The sequence below is a fragment of the Sminthopsis crassicaudata genome, chromosome 1 (genome assembly GCF_048593235.1).
Source record: "Sminthopsis crassicaudata isolate SCR6 chromosome 1, ASM4859323v1, whole genome shotgun sequence".
Classification (NCBI taxonomy): domain Eukaryota; kingdom Metazoa; phylum Chordata; class Mammalia; order Dasyuromorphia; family Dasyuridae; genus Sminthopsis; species Sminthopsis crassicaudata.
The window spans coordinates 497,652,397-497,679,523 of NC_133617.1; the positions used below are offsets into that span (position 1 = coordinate 497,652,397).

Sequence of the window (27,127 nt, forward strand, 5' to 3'; positions counted from 1 at the left end):
TGCAAAACACTTTACAAATATCATCTTCACAACAACTTTGGGAGATAGTTGCTATTATAATCCCAATTTCATAGATAAAAAGAACTAGATCAGACAGAAGTTGTGATTTTTCCAGGGTCACATAGCTAGTAAGTATCTGAAGCTGGACTTGAACAATTTAGGTCCTTTTGGATTTCAGGTCCAGAACTCTCTGCTCTGTATCAAGTACCCTTCATATGAGGAATGAGAGAACAGGCAAACAGCTACTTTCTTTGGCAAATTTTAATCTTGGAAAGTTTATAAACTGGGACTTGCCAACCAAGTTCAAAATTATTTTTTCTTATATTGTCATACATACTATTTAAACTGGCAGTCTTCTTGCATGGCCTGTTATATAACAAACACTATGTGTACAATATAATACGTATCATAATGTAAACTTTTGCATTGTAATTGCTGTTTAACATATCAATGTACAAAAACAAGCAGTTATACTTTACGAAGTAAGTGTAGTATGATGATATCAAAGCAATAGCTAGAGGCAAACCATTGCATTGTACATTGTGTGATACAATGAGGTTGTCCCCGATATGAAAATAAACAGTACAGTGTGGTATATAGAATATAATTTTCACTGTTGTCTGCAGTGCTTATTAAAGTTGGAAGAACCTTGCAGGTGATACTAACACTGACACTGACTATATTTAGCTAGATTGTCAATAGTATATAATTGACTTTTTAACATATCTATACCCATAGTTTATAGTTTTTGAGTATAATAAAGCAAATTTTCCTGAGTCATAATTTTCAAAGAAACAAAACATGCAATAAATAGAAACTCAGTAAAACAGCTGGATAGTGGTTCCCCCTTTAAATCTGCAGAAATTGTTAAGTGTTTCTCTTTGTTCTTTTCTCAGAGCAGGTGCTTTACTGGCAAAAAATCCCATTGTATAGAGATTCAGTCTTTTCGATGATGCTTGAGGAGGCGTTGATTTGTGGGAAGTCTTCCCTTGGCTTTGGTATGTTGTTACCATTGTTACTGCTGCATGATTTACTCCGGCTTTGATCCAGAACTGGCTGACTGGGCAAAGACCGAGTCACTTTGTTCCTCACCAAGCAGTTACAAACAAGGCGAAAGAAAGCTCGCCGCATTTCTTTGCTGGCCAGGGTGTAGATAATAGGATTCATGGCAGAGTTTAGAACAGCTAAGGCAATGAACCATGGAGCCTTATAGAGAATAGCACACTCTTTCACTTTGCAGGCAACATCAATAAGAAAGAGGATAAACAGGGGAGACCAACAGGCAATAAAAATGCTCACTACAATCACCACTGTCCTAAGCAGTGCCATGGACCTTTCAGGGTTGTTGTGATTGGTGACCTTACGGCTGCTGGACTTCACCAAGATGTAAATGCGTGCATAAAGAATTACAATTGTCACAAGAATGGTTATAAAGATACTGATGCAAAATGCAATATATTTTTTGGAATAAAGGGGCAAAATTGTAGAACAATCAGGGAGGTTGTCAAGGCAGTTCCACCCCAGGATGGGTAAGGCACCCAGGGAAAAGGAAATAAGCCAGCACATTCCAATGAGGAGAAATACCCGATACTTCTTATTGGCATCATAAGGTCTCATTTTAATCATAGTCAGGTGTCTTTCGATAGCTATTGCCAATAAGCTACAAGTGGAAGCACTGAGTGCGATAAACATACTGCCTTCTCGCAGAAACCAGACTGTTAATGACAGGCTCAAAGTTTTCTTTCCAGACATCAGGATGTTCACTTTGTAAGCTATACCAGCCAACAAGTCACAAAGAGCAAGGTTACCAATGAAAAAGTACATGCGGTTGTGAAATTTGTGGTTTTTCCAAATGGCAATCAAAACCATCAAGTTCTCCAGGACAATGAAGCTACAGATGACTAGGAAAATTGCATCTGTCAGCTCATTGCCTTCAGTGTCCTTTAATCTCTCTTCCAGTTTTCCAACATAGTTGTAATGAAGTGACACAGTCCCATTTTCAGGGAAGGAATTCTTGAGTGGAGGAGGATCAGTTGCCATTGCTTTGATTCAAGTATTTTTTAAAGACTGTACACATGGAGCTTATGTAACATTCTTCAAGTTGTAAACTTTCTTCAAAGCAAATCAATATCCCTAGGTCCAGTTAACTCTTGCAACTCAAATTTCAGCAGTGCAATAAAACCAGAACCCTACAAAGAAGGGGAAAAGCACAAATAGTATTTAAAAAACACATATTTAAAGAACCATCAGTTTTATATACATAAATATAATATATATGTATATACTCAAGTTTAGAAAAATGGGAATTTTCTGGCCATTAAAAGGTTGTTAAAATATATATAATCAGTCTGGAACAAATATATAACTTTGGAGATGAAAACTTTATATGAGAAAAGGCAAGATAAGGGCTTAGATAGTACTACTCTCATATGAAATGATTCCTCTCATGAATGAACAGTTCTTAAAGTGAAACACAGCAAGGGAAAAAATGATATTGAGGCAAAATCTACAGATACAGAAATTAAAGAGGGAGCTTCAATTTAATTTATAAAAAGTTTTTATCCCACTTAGGGACACTAAGGGAATAAAAAAGAAACAAATAAAGGTATAACTTAAGAATAAGAAATAAGTTCATGATTAGACCGCCAGAAGGGAAAGCAATGGAATACATCTTTTAAAAGAGTATAGTAAAAGAAGTAACTAAGAACAAGAAAGAGGTTGGAAGATTAGAGAATATTTTAAGCTAGTCATTTAACTTATTTAGGAAAAAGGAAGAAATACAGAAACAAAATAAAGAGAAATCCACAATTTAGGTAAATTCAAAGAACTTCAAATAGGGTAGACATATGGAAGCAAGGGGGGAAGAATGATATTCAAGGATAGAGAAAGATGAATATCCAATTTGTATAATCAAAATTATTTGCAGGTAAATATACAAAATAAATAACTGGACAATACAAATAATAGTAATAACTTTAGATGTTAGTGATTTAAGCAAATCATTAAAAAATATAACAGGATAACTAAGAAAGGAAGGTGCAACAATTTTTTGTATATAAGACATACATCTAAAAACAAATTCTCACATGCAGAATGAAAATGAAAGACTGGAACAAAATTTACTATGCCTAAGAATCATCCAAAAGAACAAATATTACAATCATGCTCTCAGACACACACACAAAATTAAAATTCCCATTATAAGATGAGATAAACAGGGAAACTACTGTAGTTCAAGGAATCATAGGCAGTGAATTAATATCAATACTAAACATATTTTAATTGACATAAATTTATCAAATAGGTTAGTTGAAAGGGAAAATTTTATAAAAAATAATTGTAGGAACCTTTGATAGTCTTTTCTTAGAACTGGACAAAAATAACAAAAAGATAAAAAGGAAAAAAATAGTTGAACTAAACAAAGTATAGGAGAATTTAAATTTGAAAGACTATTAAATTATATACCATGTTTTTCAGCATGGCATAATACCTTCATAAAAATAAACAATTTTTTAAAATGCTGAGTAATTATAAATGTAAAAACCCCCAAATACTTTGTATTATGGCATGAAATGAAATAATGAAATAATACAGTAATTAATACTAGAAACACATACAAAAGAACACAACCTAAATTAGAGCTGACAAATGATTGGGTGAAAGAACAGAATATAAAAATAATTAATAACTACTTGAGAGAGAATGATGATGATGAGACTACCTTCTAAAATTTCTCGGCTGCAGCTAATGCTGGTACCATCATATAAGGTATCATCATATTTTATATATCATAAAGGTACCATCATATTTTTGAGAACATATTAAACATAGAAAAAAGGAAGATTAATATATTGAAATTTTAAAAATCAACAAATAAATTCATAGTATGAACAAAATGTTTTTAATTATCAGAGAAAAAAATTAAAACCTAAACTGTAGAATTGGTTGGTAAAATTTAAAACTGATTCTTTGAAAAGACTAAAAACTATTTAACAAACATGATTAAATTGATTAAAACAGTTTTATTTTAAAAGGAGAAATTTAAGTCATACAAAAATAAATAGTTAAATGACCACAGAGAAAAAAATAAAATAAAATATCAGAACCTCTTTTATATAATCATATGTCAACAAAATTAAAAACATTTTTAAATTTGGGAATACCTACAAAAATATAAAATAGCCAGATTAATAGAGGATGAAATACTGATTTTAAATTATCAGATTACAATGGGAAACAAAGAACTATACTCTCAAAGAATTACCTTTGATAACAGGTGAATTTACAAGTGAAATATGAATGCATATGTGTGTTTAAATGTTGCCATCTGTAGGGTGAAGTGGAGGGAAGAGAAGAAAAAAAAAAGAAAATGAAATTACTTGATAAATTTATTATATATTTAAAATGAATAGCAAGTTGAACATAATAGATTTGCAATTTCATGTGCAATCATCTTTTTATTATTCTACCATGTTATGGAAATGCTTACTTTGTTTCATAAATTAAAAACCTGTAAAAGAATACTATCTATACTATACAAGCTGTCCTCAGAAAACAAGAAATAATTTACTAAGTATTCTTTATCAGATAAATACAATCTTAATATCAAAATAAATCTAGGATAAAGCAAAGAATGATTCTATAGATCAATATCATCAATGAATATCAATTCAAATAGGTGGTGCAATGAATACAGCCTGGTAGTTATAGTCATTCAGACTTGTCTTCACTTGCCTTGAATTCTGATTCAGACATCATTAGCTGCATCAAATCTAGATAAATTACTCAACCTCTCTCATTCTCAGTTTTTTCATCTGTAAAATGGGGACAATAATATCCCCTATCTCAGAGGGTTTTTGTAAGGATCAAAAGAAATAACAATTCTTAAAACACTATATAAGTGCTATTATTGTAAATAATAGCAATAATAATTTTAAAACTCTGGGAAAAAAGACAAAAGCAATATATTTTTAAAAAATTCTTCACTGTTAAAGTTAAATTTATACCCAACATAGAAAGATGGCTTAATCACAGATAGAAACAGGAAACAATTACTCACACACAACCGATCTAAAGCCACAAGATAATATCAATAGAAAGAGAAAAGATTAAAAAAAAAAACCTAAAATTTCCATTCATTTTAAAAATCTCACTAAACATAGATAACAGAATAATTTTAATATAATAAAGTTATGTATCTAAAAAGAAAAGCTAACATTTCCTGTGATGGGGAAATAAAAATTTTCTTAACAGAGGACAAAGCAAAAATGCCTTTTTCCTTTGTTGTCATTTAACACGGTCCTAGGAATGCTAGCAATAGGCATAAGACAAAAGAAAGAAATAAAAGAGACAAACATAGGTAAAGGCAAAGAAAAAAAATTACCTTGATCTTCCAACAGCATCATTCCAATGATGGTTTACATTACTGAAAAAAAAAAAAATCCCAGTCATTCATCAAAAAAACACTAATTCAGAAATTTAAGGGCTTTAGTAAAGTGGTGGGTAATAAAATAAATGTGAAATAAATCAATAGTATTTCTACTAATGAATAAAAAATTCACAAGGAAATATAGAAAGGAAAATAATATTCAAAATAAGTACAATTGCATAAACTATGTGAGTTAGTCTAAATCATAACTCAGAATAGATATGATTAATAACTTTGAAGAAGTAAAGAATATTCTAAACTAACTAAATAGAATATTCACTGCTTTACCATATCAACATAATAAAAAATTACAATTCTTTCAGATTCAGTGATATAAACTATCAATAATCTATATTTTATAAAGTTAGACAAAATAATTCATTTGGAGGCAAAAAGGGACTAGATTTTCTTTCTTTCTTTTTTTTTTTTTTATTAAAGCTTTCTATTCACAAAGCATATGCATGGATAATTTTTCCAGCACTGATCCTTGCATAACCCCCTGCCGCAAATTTTCCTCTTCTTCCCCCCATCTCCTCTCCCAGCTGGCAAGGCAATCCAATACATGCCAAATATACCGAAATACATGCCAGATCCAATATGTGTAAACATATTCACACAGCCATCTGGTTGCACAAGAAAAATCAGATCAAGAAGGAAGAAAAAGAAAAAGAAAAACTTAAAAAAAAAAGAAACAATGCAAGCATTTTTCAAAACAGAGAGAGTGAGAATGCCATGCTGTGTTCCACGCTCTGTTCCCATCGTTCTCCCTCTGGCTGTAAATGGTTTTCTTCATCACTGCACAAGTGGAACTGGTAAAGGACTAGATTTTCAAGAGAAATAATGAAAAATATAGTGATGAAAAGAGAGCAATACCTTCTCTCTCGTACATGTCAAAATATACCATTAGTATATCAGTAATCATAAAATCTATTTGGAATTGATTTAAAAAGAAAAGTAAACTCATGAGATCATCTACTTATAGATTAGAAACAACTGAACACAGCCAAGTTATCTATTAGACATATTGAAGTGGATGTATACCTCAAACTCAAGTCCAAAACTGAATTGAGAATCTTCATGTTTTTTGAAATAGCTGAAGTCTTTTTCACTGTTGATTTCCTTGATGCTTTTTTATCTCTAGGTTTTTAGAACAATATTCTCCCCTGGTTCTCCTCCCATTTATCTGACGCACCTCACTTTCCTTTGTTGGATCTTTCTCTAAGTCACACTTGCTATGCCATAGGGTTTGGTCCTGGGTTTTCTTCTCTCTCTATGCTTTTTGACTTAAAGTTTTCCTCAGTTCCCATGGTTTCATTTATCACCATATTTTGATGGTTCTCAAATCTACTTATCCAGCTTCAATATCACTGTTGACCTCCAGGCTCATATCTTCAATTGCTTATTACACATCTTATACTCAACATATCTAAAAACTCATAATCTTTCAATTCAAAACTCCCTGTTTCCAAATCTCACTATTACTGTTGAGTGTACCACTATCTTCCCAGGTTCCCAGGCACATAACCCAGATGGGATCTTAAATTCTGCTGAGGCTTGTTGATTTTACTTTTGCAAATACTGATACCACCCTGGTTCAGTCAGTCCCTAATCTCCTTATGTCTGTTCTAGTACATAGCCTGACATTGCATATGCCTGCCATAAATGTCTTCCCACTATAATTCAGCTCAGCTGACAGAGAGTTTCATGAACTTCAGGTTTACCATGATGCTTCCCTCCTCAATGAACACCAATGGTTTCCTATTACTTCCAGGATCACATATGGAATCCTCTGTTTAGTGTTCAAAGCCCTTCATAACCAATCCTATTTTCTCTGCTGTTCATAGCATTTAGTTTCATTTTGGAGAGATTGTAGTACTTTCCACTTATAATGTTATAATTATATCATACAATAATTTTTATTTCACTTGCTTTGTATCCGTTTATATAATGCTTTCCATTATATTCATGAAATTTTGGTTTAGCCATTCACCAATTGTAAGGCATCTAATTTTGTTTCCAGTTCTTTGATATTACAAAAATGGCTTTCTAAATACTTTGAAGATTATGTATTCTTTCTTTTTGACATATGGTATATGTAGAGGAAGTGAGAAATTTTGAGAGGAAAAAAGAGACACCGATAGCAAGTACAGTATTAGACATTCCTCTGGCCACAAGTAAGTATTAGACTTACTATAAGAGATGTAGCTGGGAAAATTGGATATAACCTGAATGAAGTTTTTTACACAATTGTTTATATTGTTTTAATCCACTTGTCTGCTGCTGTATTGGCCACCAGACTTTTGGAGAACTTTCTTTGGAGGGACTTAGCTCTCTCAACCCTGGAACTCATGCCCAGGGCTGAAGCTATCTTGATTTTCTTTGAACATCTTCCTTTAGCTCTAGGAGGTTGTGACTCTCAAATGAAAAAGATGTCCTTTGAGAGCAGTTCCATTATTGCTTTGGCTCTATGAAAATCAGGATGTACAATGGTGATGGGTTCCTTGGAGTCTTGGTTGCATTCATACTCAATGCCATCCTTAAGATCAAATCCTCAAACAGAGGGGACTGAGATTAAATGAAAAGACATGTCTCATTTACTGCAACCTCTAAGTTCCCAATTTCTGGGTTATCAGAAGTATAAGCCTTCTGATACCTTTGCTGAAGTATACTGAAGCTTAAGCTCTTCATTTGTAATAAGCTTCTTTCTGTTTCTCACATGCAGTATTCTATCTCCTATGTCTGTGCCATTGAAATGGTTCTTCCCTATGCCTCAAATGTATTTCTTCCACAAAATACCCCATCTTCAAAACAGCATTAAAAACTATACCAACTACAAGAAACTTTTCCTGAACTATCCAACTACTAGTGTCCTTTCCTTAAAATTATCTTATACTTTTTAATATTTATTCTGAATATATGTGTTTATATAGAATAAAACACAAATAAAATATTTACATATACACTCAGATACATATTATTTTCTTGTCTCCCTCAATAGAATATAAATTTCTTGAGGGAAAGAATTATTTTATCCATTGAATTTGTATCCCTAGTGTCTAACACAGTATGCACAATTAGTATTTGTTGATTTATCCATTTGCTTAGCTGAAAAATCATTGAATCAAGAGATATGAATCAAGATTTATATTCCAAATTGCTTTCCAGAATGGTTGTATCATTTTTGCAGCTCTACCAAAAACGCATTAACATATATTTTCACAACTCTCATTTTTGTTAATTTATAGATGTGAAGTAAAACCTCAGGGCTGTTTTGATTTGGATTTTTCTTATTACCAGAAATTTGTAGCATTTTTATATAACTGTTAATATTCCTCAATTTTTTGGAGAATTACTCATATGCTTTAACTCTATAAATACTAGAGAATGGCTTTTGGTTACTATTAACTCTTGTTTGGCCAAGAATTGCTAAATAAATAAGGAATCTAGTCTATCAGGGGATAAAAGATAATTTCAGTTACAAGAAAATTAAATTCTTTTCCACTAATAGAATGGATATATCTAGATTAAGAAGTGAAGTTGGCAAACTAAAAATTTTTCATCATTTATCTCTGATATGGATCTAATATCCAGATCCATATTGAGAATTAACACAAATATATACTACCAAAAACCTCTCTATAGTGGCCAATAAGTGGCCAAGTAATAATTAATGGACAAAGTAAATTAACAAATGATTATCAAAAAAGAATTGAAAAATAAAAGTTATATGTAAGATGGATACAAATTATGACAAGGGAAATAGAAATTAAAACAACTCTTCTGAGGTTTCATCTCAAACCTCCAAAATTAACAAATATAATAAAAGATTGGAAATAGTCAATGTTAACACACATTTTAGGTAGACAGGCACACAAATACACTGTTTGTTGCATTGTGATTCAATGTAACCATTCTGGAAATAAATTTGAAATTACTCAGTTATAATTTTTTTTAACATTTTGACCCAGATATTCCACTACCTATATTCCTAGTAGATAGTCAATGACAAAAATAAAGATCCTCTAATATCAAAATATTTATAGCCTTATTTTTTTATGGTAGCAAAAATCTGGAAACAAAGTAAATACTAATTGACTGGAGAATGACTAAGCCAATTATGGCTCATGAATTTAATGGAATATTATTTTACCTTAAAATAAAAATAAGCATGGGTCAGCTAGGTGGTACAATGGATAGAGCACCAACCCTGAAGTCAGGAGGACTTGAATTTATATCTGGATTCAGACACTTAATACTTCCTAGCTGTGTGACCCTGAGCAAGTCACTAAACTCAATTGCAACTGCCTCAGCAAAATAAATAAATAAAAAGAAGCATACAAAGGAGATTTAAAATAATTATGTGAAATGATACAGGGCAAAGCAAGAAGAACCAATAAAATAATACATACCATGACTACAATGAGGTTAGTGGAAAGAATAATAACAAAAATCAAAATGAAACAATGTGTATTTATAATAACTATCCTTAAAACCTGGAGAAAAAATGAGAATATGCTTCTTTCCTCCATTTGCAGAGGGAGAATATGGAGGCAAAATACATTTTATAAACTTAGATTTGATTGATGTGTTGATTTTGTACACAGCTGTTCCCTGCCTTCCCTTTTAATTCTTAGTTACAATGGGGTAGCTTTCTGGGTGTGGGTAACAGAGAGTAACATATTTGGAACAAAGGTGATATAAAAATAAAAGATATCAATAAAATTGTTTTATATGCACACATCAAGCTTATAGGTGATTGAAGGATGCCATTAAGAATAATTTAGTATTGAGGTCTAGAGTTGTTCTGGATTGGGAAATTTACTGTATGATTGCCAAGCCCATTTAATCACATAATGGCATGCATACTTAAATAAAGTCTTTCATCTGGGGATCTCAAAGCTCACAAATGCTAACTAATTAATCCTCAGAATACCCCCGAGGTAGCTGGCAAGAACCATCATCTCCATTTAACAAAGAAAGAAATCAAAGATTTTCTCATTTCAAAGAAATGGTTAGGATGGGAACTAAATCTACTTACATTGTCTAACTCATAGAATGAATAGTAATAACATATCATTGTCATATAAGGTGGAATATTGGAAGAAAAAATCACCTACTATACAAAAAAAAATAAATCAACAAACATTTATTAAGCACGGATTATGGTGTAGTTGCTGAAGTACAAAGATGAAAATAGCTGTAATGTGCTATGAAGGTGCTTACCTAATCACTGAATGAACCAAAGTTGTCTTTGTCAAAGTGAGACCTATTAAAGACTTTAGTTTAAAAAGATCAGGGTTTCCCACTTAATCCAGTCTATCCAGAGTCATTCTGATTTATATCTGGCTAATGCACCCAGATAACTCTGCCAGAGAAAGTGAAGCTGGTGACTTTCCACCCTTACTTAAATCCACTTCTCTTGAATGTCATGACATCATCTCCCTAAAAGTCATGGTTGTCTTTGAGAACAAAGGATGAACAACAACATTTTGTTTAATCCCATTCCTAAATATGGAACATTGCAGATGGATGTTAATCTATCATTTCTCTTGTTTTTATTTTACTGGATTAGTTCATTAGAAAAAGACGCCCAGACTCAATTCCTTTTTCTTATTGTCTGCTTTCTTAATTGCTAGTAAGAATTAGCCCTAAAACTGTGTGGAGAAAAAAAAGTAAAATTAAAATAAAATGTATAAATTATCATTTAAGATTAAAGAGAGAAGCGGCTACTAGATGACACAGTAGATAGAGCACCAGTCTTGAATTCAGTAGGATCTGACAAGTAACACTTCCTAGCTGTGTGACCCTGAGCTCCACTTATCCCCAATTGCCTCAAAAAACAAAAATAGATCACTGTGCATTAAAAAAAAAGATTAAAGAGTGGAAAAGGAAAATTTGCTTTAGAGTCCAAGATCACATCATTTAGAGTTGGAAGATTATTTAGTTAATCTACCCCAAAAAAACAAAAACAAAAACCAAAACCAACAACTATCATGCCTAAAAACAGGGTATTTTGCAAAGTCACACAGATGCCAATCTATCTAAAGTAAAATTACTCAAATTTAAGTTTAAGCACTTTAAAAAATTAGACATAATGAATGAACCATAAGTACAACCATAAAGCAAAAATGATGTATTTAATCTGAAAAAAAACTTTTAAATTTGTTTTTAAAAGATGAGGAAGAAGCCCACTAGTAAGATAGGCTATGAACAAAAACATGGACTCAATACAATTCTGGTTGTAAAATAATATTTTTTATGACTCTGACTAAGACACTTTATATCCTTTTTGTTTCCTCTATTGAATGAAGATTATAATGTATTTTCTCTCCATGGAATTGATATGAGGAACAACAAATATGATACTACTGATCACAGTATACCTATCAAAAGAGAAATATTTTTAAGTGAGCCCATCTAAAATTTTAAATTAATTTTATTTACATATGTAGAAATTTGATTAAAACAAAAGAAAGCTATTCTTAATCAATCGATTGTAACTACTTGCTCCAATTTAGCTCTGACTTGTACAAATAAAAGCCTTAAATTTCAGTCATAGTCAAAAAGATGAGCTCTCTACTTTTGTTGGAACCTTGAATTTTTGAAACAGTAGATTTGGAGGTTTCATCCACTGAGATTTCCACCACTTTGGAAAGGTAAAAGTCATTTTTCTGATTGCCAATTTCATACTGACTTTACTGATTAACTCCCTTTGAATGAAATGAGTCATATTTTGATTCAGTGAGGGCATTAGAAGCAAAGGAAAAACCCAACAGATTTTAACTGTCTGTGGGATAACTTGTATTTCTAAAACTATGCTGAAGTCATTCTTAGATATATTGTGAAGGCTTTGTTCTAGGTTATTTCCAAAATTTCCCCCTTCAAATCCTAGTTTTGCTGGTGTTAATATGTTCATTATCCATCAGAATTTTGAGTTACAGTATCTCTGAATTCCAAAAACTTCACTGCTTTTTAACTGAACAGCTCTTCTTGCAAATTTTGAGAACAATATAACTTTAATATGCCTATTATGGCATTCTGAAACAATATGAAGGAATAAATAAGAAGGAACTAATAATCATATTATAATGATCATAAGTCATCAAAGTCAAGTTTTATATGTCATCCAGCTCCTAGTAGAGTGTTCTGAATATAGTAGGGACTTAACATTTGTTATATTGCAGGGAATCTCTCTGGGCTTATTTCTCCATCTATAACCTCTAAGATCCTTTTCCATTTCTGAAGTTCTCTAAATACATAAGTAAAGTGGAGGTGAACAAAGTAATGTATATAGACCCAGGACTGGAAGTGCATGCCTAAAGTATTCTCTTATTTTCTAAGTCTCAAGACTACTGTTTTAACTGGATTATGTCCAGGAGAGAGGTTTAGGATCTAAATTCCCTTTCATTTCATCTGTATATCAAGCTATCACACACACAGTTATAACTGATAATAAATCTTCACTGAATCTGGCAGTAGTTTTAATTAAAACGGAATGTGCACATAGACTTTAAAAGCACATTATTAACATGGGTTTAACATTTACCCTCTCTGACAAAAAGAAGGGGAAAGGGAAGCATGGACTTTACTATCAGCATGTTGTTGTTTATCCTTTATTTTTGAAGAGGACCAATGACATCAGAAGGTTGATATCATGACTTGAAGGGCTATATACAATCATCAAAATCCAGTAGCAAAACATAGGTCAAGACAACTGGTGATGGCTCCAGACACAGTGGGTGACCTTGGTCTTTAAAAAGTTAAGGTCCTTCCCTTATCTACAATCAGCATGAGTCATCTATTAGAGAAAATTCAGCCCTGGTCTCAAACTATGTGTGAGATAAAGATTGCTGTGGCAATAGTAGAGTCTGATTGCTCTAATATCAACCAACAGATCACTTTCCATCTCTAATCTGTTTCTCTAGCCTCCACTCTTCCTCTGTCCTTTTGTTTTCCCAACTCTTGAGCAAATCATGTCCCCCAAATATTGGTTGTGTGAATATTTCTCTTTCCTCCTCACTAGATTTTTTACCTCATTTTTTGAGCCAATACAAAAAGGAACTTCCTGAAGATAGTGATAACCTTGATGTTTCCAGAGGTTCATCCAGAACTGAATGTCATTCTGGGGTTTGTAGTTCAGGAGAACAAACATTCTCATCTCAGTCCTGAAAGCAATTTGGACCATCATGAACTCTGAGTTGAAAGATGGATTATCAATGGGTTTTAAAGAGATGAGAGCAGTTGGTGAGAGAATGAGAGAGAAGGGAACTGAGACTGGTTGATCTAAGCAAAGTGACAGTCTTCAGTTCTACCTGAAAGATAAATGAAGGTTTAGAAAAAGAAGGAAAACTGAGGAGAGGTAAAGAAAGGAAAGATCCAAGTCCCACTAGACATTTTGGAACAAAGAACTTGGACTGAAACTTCCAGTCCAAAGGTTTACTCTCTTCCCAAATTCCCTTCATGCTGTGTGTGTGTGTGGTGTGTAGTATAATACATGTATATCCATATAAATACACACAGCTCCTTAAAGAAAGGAATTGCTTTTGGTCTCTTTTTGTATCTTTAGCATAGTGCCTGGCATATAATAAGCATTGAATAAATGCTTATCGAATTGAATATTTTTGCATATATGTAGACAAGCACATAGTATATTTGTATTTATTGTACATATATTTCATAAAGATTAATAAATCCTGGAGGTGATTGAGTCTCATGTTCTCAGCAGGGGGAACTGAAAGCTTTTAGCCTACTTCTTCATTTAAAAGTTCACCCCCTCATTAACTATTCACCAATCAGGCATGATGTCTTCCCTCAAAGACATTCCTTTACAAAAAAAAAAAAAAAAATTAAAGCAATTGGTCTCTCCATTAGGTATTTTTGGTTGGTGAGAAAAATAACTGACAATTTATTATTATCAGCTAATCTAATTAATAAACTGATTATTAATTACCAAGAAACTCTGTTTCTCAGGTTTTTCATTGGTTTCAACCACAACCATGTTAGCACAAAGGAGAAGGGTCTGCTGAATTTGTGACTCAGGCCTAGAAGACTTATAGTAGGAGATGTGGCACAATTCTAGAAGTAAACAAGGTCAGACATATGGGTAAAGATCTGCAAGGATTCAAGGCCTTAGCATTTGGTTAAGTATTTGTTAAATATTGTTAAGTATTACAGAATCCACAAACAACTTAATTGTAAGCAGTTGCTAAGAAAATTTGAAAAAACTGATGACTGGTTTGGTTGTGAAAAAAGTGGTAACCCTCAGGAAAATGCAGACTTAAAGATCACTGGGACAATTTCTTGGGGAAGAAAGGGGAAAAAACAAAGAAAAGTAGGAAGCCTCCAATGGTTATACTGATTCAACAGTAAGAGCCTATAGCAAACCTATAGGGGATATGACAGAATGGACAAAGTCATTGTAATTGGAAATACAAAATACAAAGAAATACAGGGGAACAGAAGCCAATTAGAGTGGGCAATTGGGTAATGTATTTGCAAAAACAGAATTAGATTTGGAGTCAAGAAGATTTGAATTTGTATCCTGTCTCAGACTGTTGGTTCTGTAACCCTGGGGATATTAATAATCTTGACTTGGGATGATTCATCAAGATGATAAGTGTAAAACACTTTGCAAACCTCAGAGTAATATATAAATGCTAGTAATTTAATTGGCTAGGGGATGCTTGTGTGAAGCCTTTAACTGAAAGGTCACTGTGATGTGTTATCTGATAAGGATGTGGTTCTAAGCAAGGCAACAAGTTTGAAAGACTTACATGCTCAAATGAATATGATGCTAATTCGTGCTATGGTATCAAGCATATTTCTCACCCTTTGACAGAAATGTCAGAAATTGGAGGTTTAGAATGAAACACATTTCTTTAGATCAATGTGCAGATAAATTTTTTTGACCAAATTTATTAATTACAAGGATGGCTTTGTGGGAAAGAGGGAAGGTAGAAGATAGGGGCAGAGAATAAAGGAAGAGGTGAAAAATTAAAGTGATATCACAAAAAAAAACAGAAAAGAAAAAAAGAATTTCAAGGAAATACTTATTTTTAAATGCTCAGAAAGAATTTTTTAAAAATTCTGAGGGAGACAGAAAATATAGCTTTGGAAGAAAGATGCTGATTTTATTTTATACTTAGAATTAAGGTATATATAATATTTTCAGTTTCATACACAATCTTCTCTCACAGTTCTCCTTTGAACATAAAGATGTTCATGTTGATTGAAATCTGTCATATTCAAAAAACAAAAATTTAAATTAAAGTCCAGAAAAAAAGAAAAACCAGGGGAGAATAGTCTTATTCAGAATCAATTCCAGATGTCCATCTTCCATTATTTATTAAGGATTCATTTTCTCTACATGGGGCAACTTAAAATAATAAACAAACTGCAAAAGGAGGGAAAGGAAAGACAAATATTTCTATTTAAAATTTAGCCAGTTTCTTTAAAAATGAAAAAGTTTATGAGATGATGGGAAAATATTCTTTGGCTGACATATGGTATTATAGCTTAAAAATGACAACTATCTGAGAAAATGAGGGCCTCATTCATTATCTGAAGTTAAACAGCTCATTCAAACTATTAGGATATCTACAACTGCTCCCAAGTAATATTTCTTAGAAAGCTAGAATAAACAATTTTTGTTTCGTTTAATTCACATAATTTTGAAAAGAAATAAATAATTGGTATTGGCATTTAACTTTTTTTATGTGGCCATTTTCCTCCATTTCTAGTTTCTTTCTTGGAACACATTATTTTTATAAACTTTTAGAATAATATGCATAAATGTCAAAGTTCTTCAAAGCTTTGATCTTTGAAATGGCATTTTAATGAGCTAAACTTTGATCTTTGACATGATAATTATAATTCAATGAAGATGAGCACATGCATTTTTTTTTATTCTTTTCTTCAGTACCACATATAAATTCTATGGCCTCAAGTTTCTTGTTCCTAAACAGGAACTAGAGAGAATTTTATGGTGGCTCTCCTGTGCAGATCCTTTCTATGAATCCTTTCCTGAAGAAGTGTAGGAGCTTTAGCTCCTCTACAAAAATATGCTGTGTCTTGTGACGTTATTCTAACTAAAGAATATTAAGATGACTTACTTTACTTTGGCTATTGTTAAGAAATCTCAGGACTCTTCAGTAATGAAATGGTGATCTCAAGGATAAGTTTGAAATTCATTCACTGATTTGTGGGGTGATTTTACTTTCTTCCTGTGATTGTTTCAGCATAAAACAAAGTTTCTGGTTAAAAAATGAAGTATCAATGCAATGGTTAATCTGTATGCTATTAGATAATCAGTTTAATTGTAATGATAGGCAATTTATTTAACTTCTCTGAGTCTTATTTTCCTAGTTTGTAAAAGAGAGGTGATAATGCCTCTAGTAACCATTTCATATACTGTTGAAAAATTAAGAAGAATTCAAAATCATTTGATTGGATTCACTAGAAATTTGTTATATAATCTCAACTGGATCTTCATCTAAGAAGGGTAACCTATATCTCCCCAACTGAATCATGATCCTATTCATCACAGCAGTTTTTCTAACCTGTTCTCTCCTTTTTCAAATGTCCTTTGACATCCCTCACCCCCACCTTCTTAGCTGAGAAACTTGGCTTACTCAAAAAAATTAAGGCCATTTGCTTAAAGAGAAAAGCTTTTCCCAACTCCTGACCTCATATCATTTAAATGTTTTCATCCATTATCTCTTTCTTCACCTCTCGGTTAAATTCAGTTCTCACATGAAGAACTTCCCCCTTTTCTTGAGAAATCTAATCCTTATACCTCCACATGTGATCCCTTTCCATCCCATCTTCCCCAGAAAATTGTTCCTTACTTTCTCAAAAAAAAAATTAATATCTCCTCATGTACTAGTGGCTTCTCTGCTACTCACTATAATGCTCATCTTTCTCTGATCCTTAGGAAAAAATCACTAATTCGACTCATTTATTTATTTTAGTTAGAACCATTAGCTGTATCTCCTTTATTTTGTGGCTAAGTCTTTTTGAGAAAGTCATTTGTAATTAGTCCCTCTACTTCTCTCATTCTTTTCTATACTCTTTAAAATCTATCTTCTAATTTTATTATTCAATTGACTACTCACTCCAGTTACCAGTGATCTCTTAATTGCCAGAGCTAATGGCTTTTGCTCAAATTTCATCCTTCTTGTCCTCTCTTTAGCCTTTGGCAATGTGGACATTGAGTAGTGATTTTAGATTTACAAAGTACTCTACAAATATTTTCTCATTTAATTTTCACAACTATCATTCTCTCCATTTTACATTTGAGAAAACTGAGGCAGATAGAGATTAAGTGATTTGCACAAGGTAAGTATATGAGGTGTATTGAAGTCAGGTGTTCTTACTCCAGGTTCAGTGCTCTAACCACTGTATCATCTAGCTGCCAATTGCATCTCCTCCATATCACAATGTCAATACCTTCCTTTTGAGTGTACCTCCATCTTTTGCCTCAACCCTGCCTGGTCTTTATTCACTGAATGGATTTTGTCTCAAACAAACAAAAAAAAAAGACACTTCCTTAAAAGGACCATCTCCATTCATCCTGATATATATCTTGCCACTGGACTCAGCTCCAGAGAAGTAAGTAAGACTTGTGACTTTGTATATCCCTGCTTCACTTAAATTCAATTCAATTGCAAGTCAAAACATCACTTTCCTGATGTCATTGGTACTCTTTGAGAACAAAGGATAAACACCACCACTTTCCATTTACATAACACACACAGACACAGACACACACACGTATGTATGTAGTTGTTTGCATGTTGTATCCCTCCAGAAGAATGTAAACTCCTTGAAGGTAGAGTCATTTTTCTCCTCTCTCCTCATTTTAAAAAATCTACAAGATTTAGCTGAGTGAATAGCACAGAATGAGGGTTTTTGAACTGTTGACTTGTTGTCAAAATAAAATTTCTCGATAAGATGTTGGTTTTAAAATAGTAAGATGGATAAAAGATTAACCCAGCTTCTATTTGTCTCCTTTTCCCCACTCTAATACCTCAGAAAAGTTTTTTTTTTTAAAAAGGCAACTGAGGAAACAATGATCAAAAAAGCAAAAGAGAAATAATACTAAGTTCCTTAATTCAATCTTAATTGATACAAACAAATGGGATGGTGAAGGCAACAGTAGGCTAAATTTCTACTGCAAAAGTACCTGTAGGGTTCTCTAAACGTTCAGAAGACAGAGATTTTATTACAGTCATAGCAGGAGAAAAAGCTAAAATAGCTAACAGATAGCTCACATGTTTGGAATCCCACCAGGATTTCTGAGACTAGGATGATCTCCAAAATATGGTCAGAGTTTGTCAGGACTGCAGTAGACAATGGAGCCGGCCTCCCCTTAGGTTATTAATAATATAGTCAGGGTTGAGCAGTATGTGCAGCCTGGGAGCACTTTAAGAAATGTCACTATATTTCTGCAGTGTGATAGCAGAAGATAATGCCAGCTCCCATGCCAGCCCAATCAGGCAGAAAATGATCCTTTTAGGAGGTCTCAGATTAATAATATCTCTAAGTATGTTTTAATAAAATATCTTATTAATCAGAATGAGCCCTCCCTAATCTGAGAATCTCCAAACAACTTTAGACCCTCAATAATTGAGTCCTTTCAATTGTCTCATTCCAGATATTAATTAAAACTTTTAAAGAATTTTCCTAATATTCCCGCGTGATATATATGCTTTTAATCTTATTTTTTCTGTTCCTCATTTATGGAAAGAAATCTTTTCATAATACACTGTATTTGCCTCTTCCACATGGACTTTTCATAGAATTTTCTATACAAGTCTTTATAACATTACAATTCAAATAATTCTGTCAAGGAAGAAATAATTCTTACTTCCTTAGTATTTGTCTACCACAGGGACTCTTCAAAAATCTTCCTGGATCACAAAAGAAACTCTGTCTCTCTCTATTTCTCTCTCATAAATACAAGTTTGGTGTATAAATTCAACAAGGAAATAGATGGGAGTAAGGAGGGAATAAGAATTTATAGAGTACCTGCTATGGTCTAGGCAATGTGCTAAGTACTTTATAAATATTATCTCATTTTATCTTCATAGCAAACCAGTCCTGGAAGGTTACGTGTATTATGATGTCCATTTTATAACTGAGGAAAGTGAGACAGAAGTTAAGTGATTTGTTCAGATTCACACAGATGATAAGTTTCTGAAATTGGATTTGAGCTCAGGTCTTCTTAACTCTAGGCCTTATGCTCTATCCACTGAGTTACCATGCCTCTGGAAGTATAGAAAATTGAGGAGCGGTATGAAAAGGCCAGGATAGGGAAAGAAAAATCGCAAACAAATAAATTTCAACTATAGAATGTGGATCACAAAGGAGGAATTAAAAGGAGAGAAAAAAAGAATGTAAGAATTACTTTACTGATCAGGGTCTGTGCCTTCTTTTTTAAAGAGAGGCAAGGAGAACAAAGAAAGGAAAAATTATAAGAGAAATGGTTAAAGGGAAAACACAATTAATGTTTATTACTGTGAAAGTGACTGCTATGAATTCACCCATCAAACAGAAATATAACAGAATAGATTAGAAAGTAAAAATCCAACAATATCAAAATACTTAAAAGAAATGCTAATATTGCCACAGGAAGACATAGATAATAGTACAGGGAACTCAATTTACTCCTTTAAGTCTAGCAAAATCTAACAAAAAGACAAAACAGAAAGGAGTTAAGGGACTTATTTAAAAAAAAAAAAAAGTAGATATGCTACAGTTCCAGTACTCACTGAATAGAAATAAAAAAGGAGTGTATGTATTCTTCAGTAGCATATGGTACCTTTATAAAAGTAGTTGTTGTTTGGTTGTGTCTGACTTTTTGTAACCCCATCTGAGGTTTTCTTGCCAAAGACACTAGACTGATTTGTCATTTCCTTTCCCAACTCAATTGTCAGATGAGGAACTGAGGCAAACAAGGTTAAGTGACTTGCCCAAGGTCACAAGCTACTAAGTATCTGAGGCTAGATTTGAATTCAGTCATCCTGACTCCAGTCCTAACCTTCTATATATTATGCCACCTATCTGCCCATTTACAAAAATAACCATATATTAAAGCATAAAACTTCATAAACAAATGTAAAAATATTATATTGAATGTCTCCTTAGCTGACAAAAATATGATCAATAAATAGCACTCAAATTTAATGGAGGCAAAATGTCATTAAGCCAGTGGTTTCAAACTCAGATAGAAATTGGGGCCTCTAAATTGTATTTAAGCATCTCTGCAGGAGCATATTGACTTAGGAAACCAAATATTAGCATTATTAATGTTTTATTTTATTTATAAAAATAATTCCAAATTGCATTTTAATCTTGGTCATGTTTCACTCAAAAGTATTGTGAGCCACACATGGCCCAGGTGTGTGTTTGATACCTCTACTTTCAGCAATATGTCAAAAAATAAATCATAAAAACAATGGATAATTTTGTCAAAGAAAGCTAACTCAGGGATAATCCTTAAATCAATAAGAAGTCTTTCTTGTCTGTTAAAATAGAATCTATTTTATTATTCCTAGTGTTAATTGGTGGTTAATTTGTACAGGACTCACCAATTATTTTCTTAAACAATGTATATATTAATACATGAACATGAGTGTTCTGTGTAATCTACAAGTAATTAATCTTTCACATAATTTCTTCCTGAATTGTTTTTCCATATATTTATTTCCATTTTTATATTTTCCTCCCTTTAAATTGAAGTCAAATATCAGAATAAATGTTGATTTGATTTGAAGGGACACATCAAATTCTTCATGAAATCTCTATATCACTTTACTTTTCAGCAACCATTGTTTATGCATAAACTGCTATTATATTCATGGTGGTCATTTTGAAAATAGTTATAATTAGTTCTGCAACATGTGATGACCAATTATCTTATGTGAAAATATAAATCCATCTATATAACATTTACCAGCATACCCCTGACAGTAACAGACTAAATCTGTTTTCTAAGGATCAAACTGTGCTAATCATGACGGAATGGCCAAAAAGAGGACAAAGGGCATTTAAGAATATAACAGTTTTTTAAATGTTAGCTTATTTGGAAAAAAATTAATGACAAACCAAATTACCATATATAAAAATGAAATATGAGAATTCATAATAGATAAAGATGAATGAAATTATCAAAAAATAATTTTGGCTAATCATACATAAGCCAAGAAAACTGATAACAGAAATGCAATAAATATTTGCAAAAAATCGAGATACATAGACTGGCACAACAAAAATAAGAGGGTTTACATAATCTAATTTTATTTCTACCAAATATTCCAAGAACAATGAAGTCTAATATAAAATTTTTTTGGTTATTATTGCAAAATTGGAGAAAGAAAACATCCTACCAAAGACTTTGTATGAGATAAGTTTAAGATAACTAAGCCTGGGACAGATAAAGTAGAGAAATAAAATTGTAAACCAATATTTCTGATGTATATTGCTATAGAAATAGTGAATAAAATATTAACCAAAGGCAGTATTTTAACAATATCATTCAGTTTGATCAGGTTTGATGTATATCAGGAATTCATGGTTGGTTTAATATGTGAAAAACTATGAACATTATAGACTCTGCAGATATTCATAATAAAAATCACATGTTTATGTTAATAGATGTACAAAGAGGGTTTGATAAAAATAAGAGCTACATCCCAATAAAATGGGCAAAGGAGTTTTCAAAAGAATAAAAATAAACTATCAACAACCACATTAAAATGCTACAAATTATTAATAAAAAGTCAACCACAAATTAAAGCAACCAGATTCCACTTCATAAAGACATATAGACAAAGAAGACAAAAATGGAAAATGATAATAATATTTTTAATAAGTACTTTAATAATCAATTAAAAACAATGAATTAATAATTGATGCTTTTTATTATAGGAAAGATTTGGAAACAATGTGTATTCAACAATTTGGGGATGCTTTAAAATGTATATAATATTAAAATAATAAAATTTTATTGATTTATAAGATGACAGAAGGCACAGATTCAGAAAAATCAGGGAAGACTTGAATGAACTGATGCAAAATGAAGAGTACAGGAGCAGGAAAGTAATTTATACAATAATTATAATGATTGAGAGGAAAATCATGTAGAAAGAATTAAGGTATTAATCAATTATATGGACTATGGCAGAAAAAACAATATGATAAAATGAGTGCATGAAGGGTCTGGAGCAAACCTAAACCATCTCATATGGAGGTATGCTCAGAACCTATTCTGGGTATACATGAGAGCTGGAAAAGGCATGGGTTGACTTTACTAGATGGTTGATAGCAGTCTCTTTCCATTGGCTATTACTTTATGAGTTTCAAAATCTATTTGATTGAGGTACAATCATTCTTTCCAGCAGTCAAAAAGTTCTTCATTCACAGAAAATATTTTGCTGCACCATGACATAAACAGGGGATGGGCTGTGCAGGTTTCCTTCAAGATAATCCTGAGAAATGGACTGAAGTTTTGGTCTTGTTTCATTTATTATTTTTGTTCTTTGTGTAGGGGTTAAAGACCCTAATTAGGGAGCTCAAGCCATGTGAGATCAATGATTATTAGGTAACTAAATATTAGGGAGATAAAGGATATTTTCCCCCTTTCCTCATTTGGAGATTAGATTAAAACTTAATTCTCTGAAGGTTAGGTTGGATGATGAAATAAAATCTTGTAGTTATTGTTCCATTTAACTAAAGAACCTTAAGAAGAATTTAATCTAAGGAGGATTCCAGCCCCTTGTGCATTATTCAGGTTCAGGTGGAAATAAAATTTTTTGCTTCAATTGCCCAAAGCTGGGAGTGGCCTGGAAATAAATAACATAATCAAAATCACATTCCCCAGTCCCTCACTACAATAGATTTACCTCTTATTATTATATTAATTCTTTCATTTCTTGTTAACCAATTAGAGTTGAATGCTACTTTCAGGAGCACCCTTTCATTACAAGTCATATAAGCATTAAATGGGTACTGTGAAGGGTTTTTGGAATTTAAGAGTGCCATTGACCCCTTTTATTAATAATATGCTAGCATGATTAATTAAATGATTTACCCAGAAACTATATAACTCTTGAACTTTTTATACTTCATACATGGGGGTCTTGGGTTCAGGATTCCAAATCAGATATTGCAACTAGAAACCAGGATTCCAAGTCAAGAACTATATTGTACCTAAACCAATTTCTCAAGTTCATCAGGCCTTAAGGAAGGACTTTAAAACTTCCTTCTTGCTATGTGTGAAGGAGTCCTTCATTAATAAATATGTTAGAAAAAGAGACTGCCTCAGTCAAGTACCTTTAAAGGCAATTGCAGACAATGGAAAGCATCTGTTCTCAACCATGTGGGAAGCTAACCCAGAAGGTCTATACCTATAATAATCTTAGTAGTAATTTCCAAGCATATCTCAAAAAGATGGTTTTATCTTGGGTAGTATAAGCATGCACCAAGCCTCCATTATACATTCTTCCCCCATTTTAGTAGAGGTGATGGAAATAAAGAATAAAAGTCTCTGTTCTCAAAAAATATTTAGTCTCATGGGAGACAACATATAAATATATATATGTGTGTGTGTGTGTGTGTATACATATATATATATATGTATATACACACATATATATATAAAATCAATCAACAAACATTTATAAGATAGAAAGGGAAGTAAAGACAATGTCTGCCCTTGAACTTACAATCTAATGAAAGAGGCAATATAAAAACAAATACATAGAAAGCAAGCTATATACAGGATAAGTAGGAAATAATTTAAAAAGGAAAGTCACTAAAATTAAGAGGGATCCAGAATGATTTCCTATAAAATGTGGAATTTTAGTTAAACTTCAAAGAAAGTCAGGAAAAACGCTGAGTTGATGAGGGACAGTCACTGAAAATGCTTGGAGTTGAAGGATGGAATGTCTTACTCAAGGAACAGCAAGAAAGCTAATGCCAATGGAATGCAGAGTATGTGGGGGTAAGTAAATTGTAAGGAGACTGGAAAAAGGTAGGAGGGGTCTAGTTGTAAAAGGGCTTTGATTGCCAAACAAAGGATTTTATGTTTGTTTCTGGAGGTAAAAAGTGAACCACTGGAATTTATTGAATAAGGAGGTGACATGGTTGGAAGTGCACTTTTAAAAGTTTAATTTGATAGCAGAGTAGAGAATAAAAGGTAATGGGGAGAGACTACAGGCAGGTAAACTATAAGATTGTGGTATGTAGTATAGACAAGAAGATGACGATCTGTACTAGGGAAGCAGCAGTGTCAATGGAGAAAAGGAGCAGATATGAAAGATGTGGAGGTAAAGTCAATGGTACTGGCAATAGTGTAGGAATAGGGGAAAAGAGTAAGCCTTGCTGGCAAGATGGCAGCCCCAACAAAATGCAAATTAAAACAATCTTGAGATATAATTTTACACCTCTCAGATTGGCCAAAATGATAAAAAGGGAAATAGGCAAATGTTGAGGAGAGTATAGAAAAATGATATATTTTTATTTTTACAGTTTTGTATACTATTTTTTTCTGGAAATAAACTTTGTGAAGTAATGATAGTTCTTTTTTTTATTAGACTTCAACCTATTTAAAAACCTCCAGAAAATCTCAATGCTTGTTTTTTTAGGGGTAAGCCACAAGCTCATTTTAGTTGAAAGCAGACTGAATATTAGTTATTTTGCAATATTAAAGTGATTCTATGAGTCTAGACAGCCTCCCCATCTCTGTCTTTGAAGTCTCTCAGAGCTTCCATATGGAAGTTCCACTGAATTCATTACAATAGAGATGGATATATTATATTTGTAATAATTCAACATCTGTGCAATCTTTTTATGAGATACCACATTTATTACTTTTTTCTAATTTCTCAGGATCAAATTTCCACCATGTTTCAGGTTTGTGGAACTCCACTCAGTATCCTTTGCCTATAGCCATTTCCACATAGGATTTCATTTCCAAAGCTTGGGTACTAGTGTTATCTATTATAACTGGAAATCTTCCCTGATCAATAGCTTTATTTCTCTTCTCTGGTTCCAGTCATGGGTATCACCAAGTTGTCTAACAATACATGAGTAAAAAAATGGGTGGAATTACAAATTGATCCAACCAATTTTGGAAAACAATCTGAATTATGCCAAAAAGTTTTTAAATTGCCTATATCCTTTGACCCAGCAATACCATTAGTAGTTCTGTTTCCCAAGATGATCAAGGAAAAAAGAAAAGAATCATATGTTCTAAAATATTTATAGTAGTTTTCTTTGTGGTGGCCAAGAACTGGAAATTATGGAGATGCCCATCAATTCGAGAATGGCTGAACAAACTGCAATATGTGATCATGATGGTTTACTACTGTGCCATAAGGAATGATGAGCTCAATAATCTCAGAAAAAAACATGAATAGATTTGCATGAAGTGAAATAAGAAGAATCTATAGAACTTTGTATACCATAATAGTAATATTGTTTTGAGAATGACTTTGAATAACTAAGTTATTTCAACTCTTAAAAATGCCCAAATTAACTACAAAGGACCTATGAAGGAATATACTATCTGCATCCAAGAAAAAACTGACAAATATAAGTGTGTATATATATGTGTGTGTGTGTGTGTGTATATATATATATATATACACACTTTTATTTGTCAGTATATATATATATAAAATTTTACGTGTATATATATACATATATATATATACATATATATATATGTATACACACATATTCTATGATAGCTGAGGTCAAGAAGAATGAGGATTGAAAAAGAGCCACTGGATTTGGCATTTAGGAGATTATTGGTAACTTTGGAGTGAGCAGTTTTGTGGAATGATGAAATTGGAAGCCAGATTTTAGAGGGGAAAAAAAAAAAAAAGAATCAGTGAAGAGAAAATGGAGATAACTTTATATACACAGCCTTCTCAGAACATTTAGCTACAGGAGATATATGACCTAGCAGGAATGGACAAATCAAGAGAGGTTAATGAAGATGGAGGACACCAGGTATATTTGTAAATGATAGGGAAGTTGCTAGTGAATATGGAGAGAATGGAGATACATATGAGGGAGGGGATGCTAGAGGCTAAAGTCTTTTGGAGAAGACAGAAAGGCATGATATCTCTTGTACATTAGATATGTTGGCTTTGGCAAGAAAAGAGAACCATCTTATCAAATGAGAAGTTAATGAAGGAAATAATAGTAGAGGGCATCTGTTTGATGAAAGATGAGGAAGAAGGGTGAAGAAGGAACTTTTGGTGACTTAAGGTTTTTTTTTTTTCTCTGAAAGATGAAACAAAATTCTTAATTGAGTGGAAAAACAAGGAACCACGGAGCTTGAGGAAAGATGAAGTTTAGAAAAGCTAAAATGGAAAGTATAAAAGAATTGCCTTGTTAAAATAAGGGCAAGTAAAATTATTTAACATAAATTTGTAGTAGATCAAATCAGCATGGTTTAGTGATTTTTCCCCAAGTGCATTCAGCTTTATGGGAGGAAGAGTGAACCAGTTGATGGTAACAGTAATCCAAGGCTGAAGCTCAGCTAGGCAAGATTTAGTGACGGGACAATAAGAAAGCAACTCAAGAGAAGAAGACAGTGTAGAGTTGAACTGATTCACTAAGTGTTCAAGATGAAGAAAGAAAGAGATTGTAGCCACTGAATATGTTATGGCTTGAATAACCCCTACA

At 32.5% G+C, this 27,127-nt stretch overlaps 1 protein-coding gene across 2 annotated transcripts in view; it reads right to left on the minus strand.

Moving 5' to 3' along the window:
• Positions 1 to 245: 245 nt before the first annotated feature.
• The window catches only part of S1PR3 (sphingosine-1-phosphate receptor 3), a 31,352-nt gene continuing 4,470 nt past the window's right edge, over positions 246 to 27,127 (minus strand). Inside the window, exons 2-4 of one of the 2 annotated variants that reach the window (XM_074281483.1) lie at positions 5,384 to 5,425; positions 4,265 to 4,327; positions 246 to 2,189 (exon numbers count right to left, since the gene is read on the minus strand). In XM_074281483.1, the coding sequence (XP_074137584.1) occupies positions 907 to 2,040 (1,134 nt within the window). In that variant the 5' untranslated portion in view covers positions 2,041 to 2,189; positions 4,265 to 4,327; positions 5,384 to 5,425 and the 3' untranslated portion in view covers positions 246 to 906. The remainder of the gene's footprint in view (positions 2,190 to 4,264; positions 4,328 to 5,383; positions 5,426 to 27,127) is intronic. The other variant, XM_074281482.1, reaches the window with a different exon arrangement.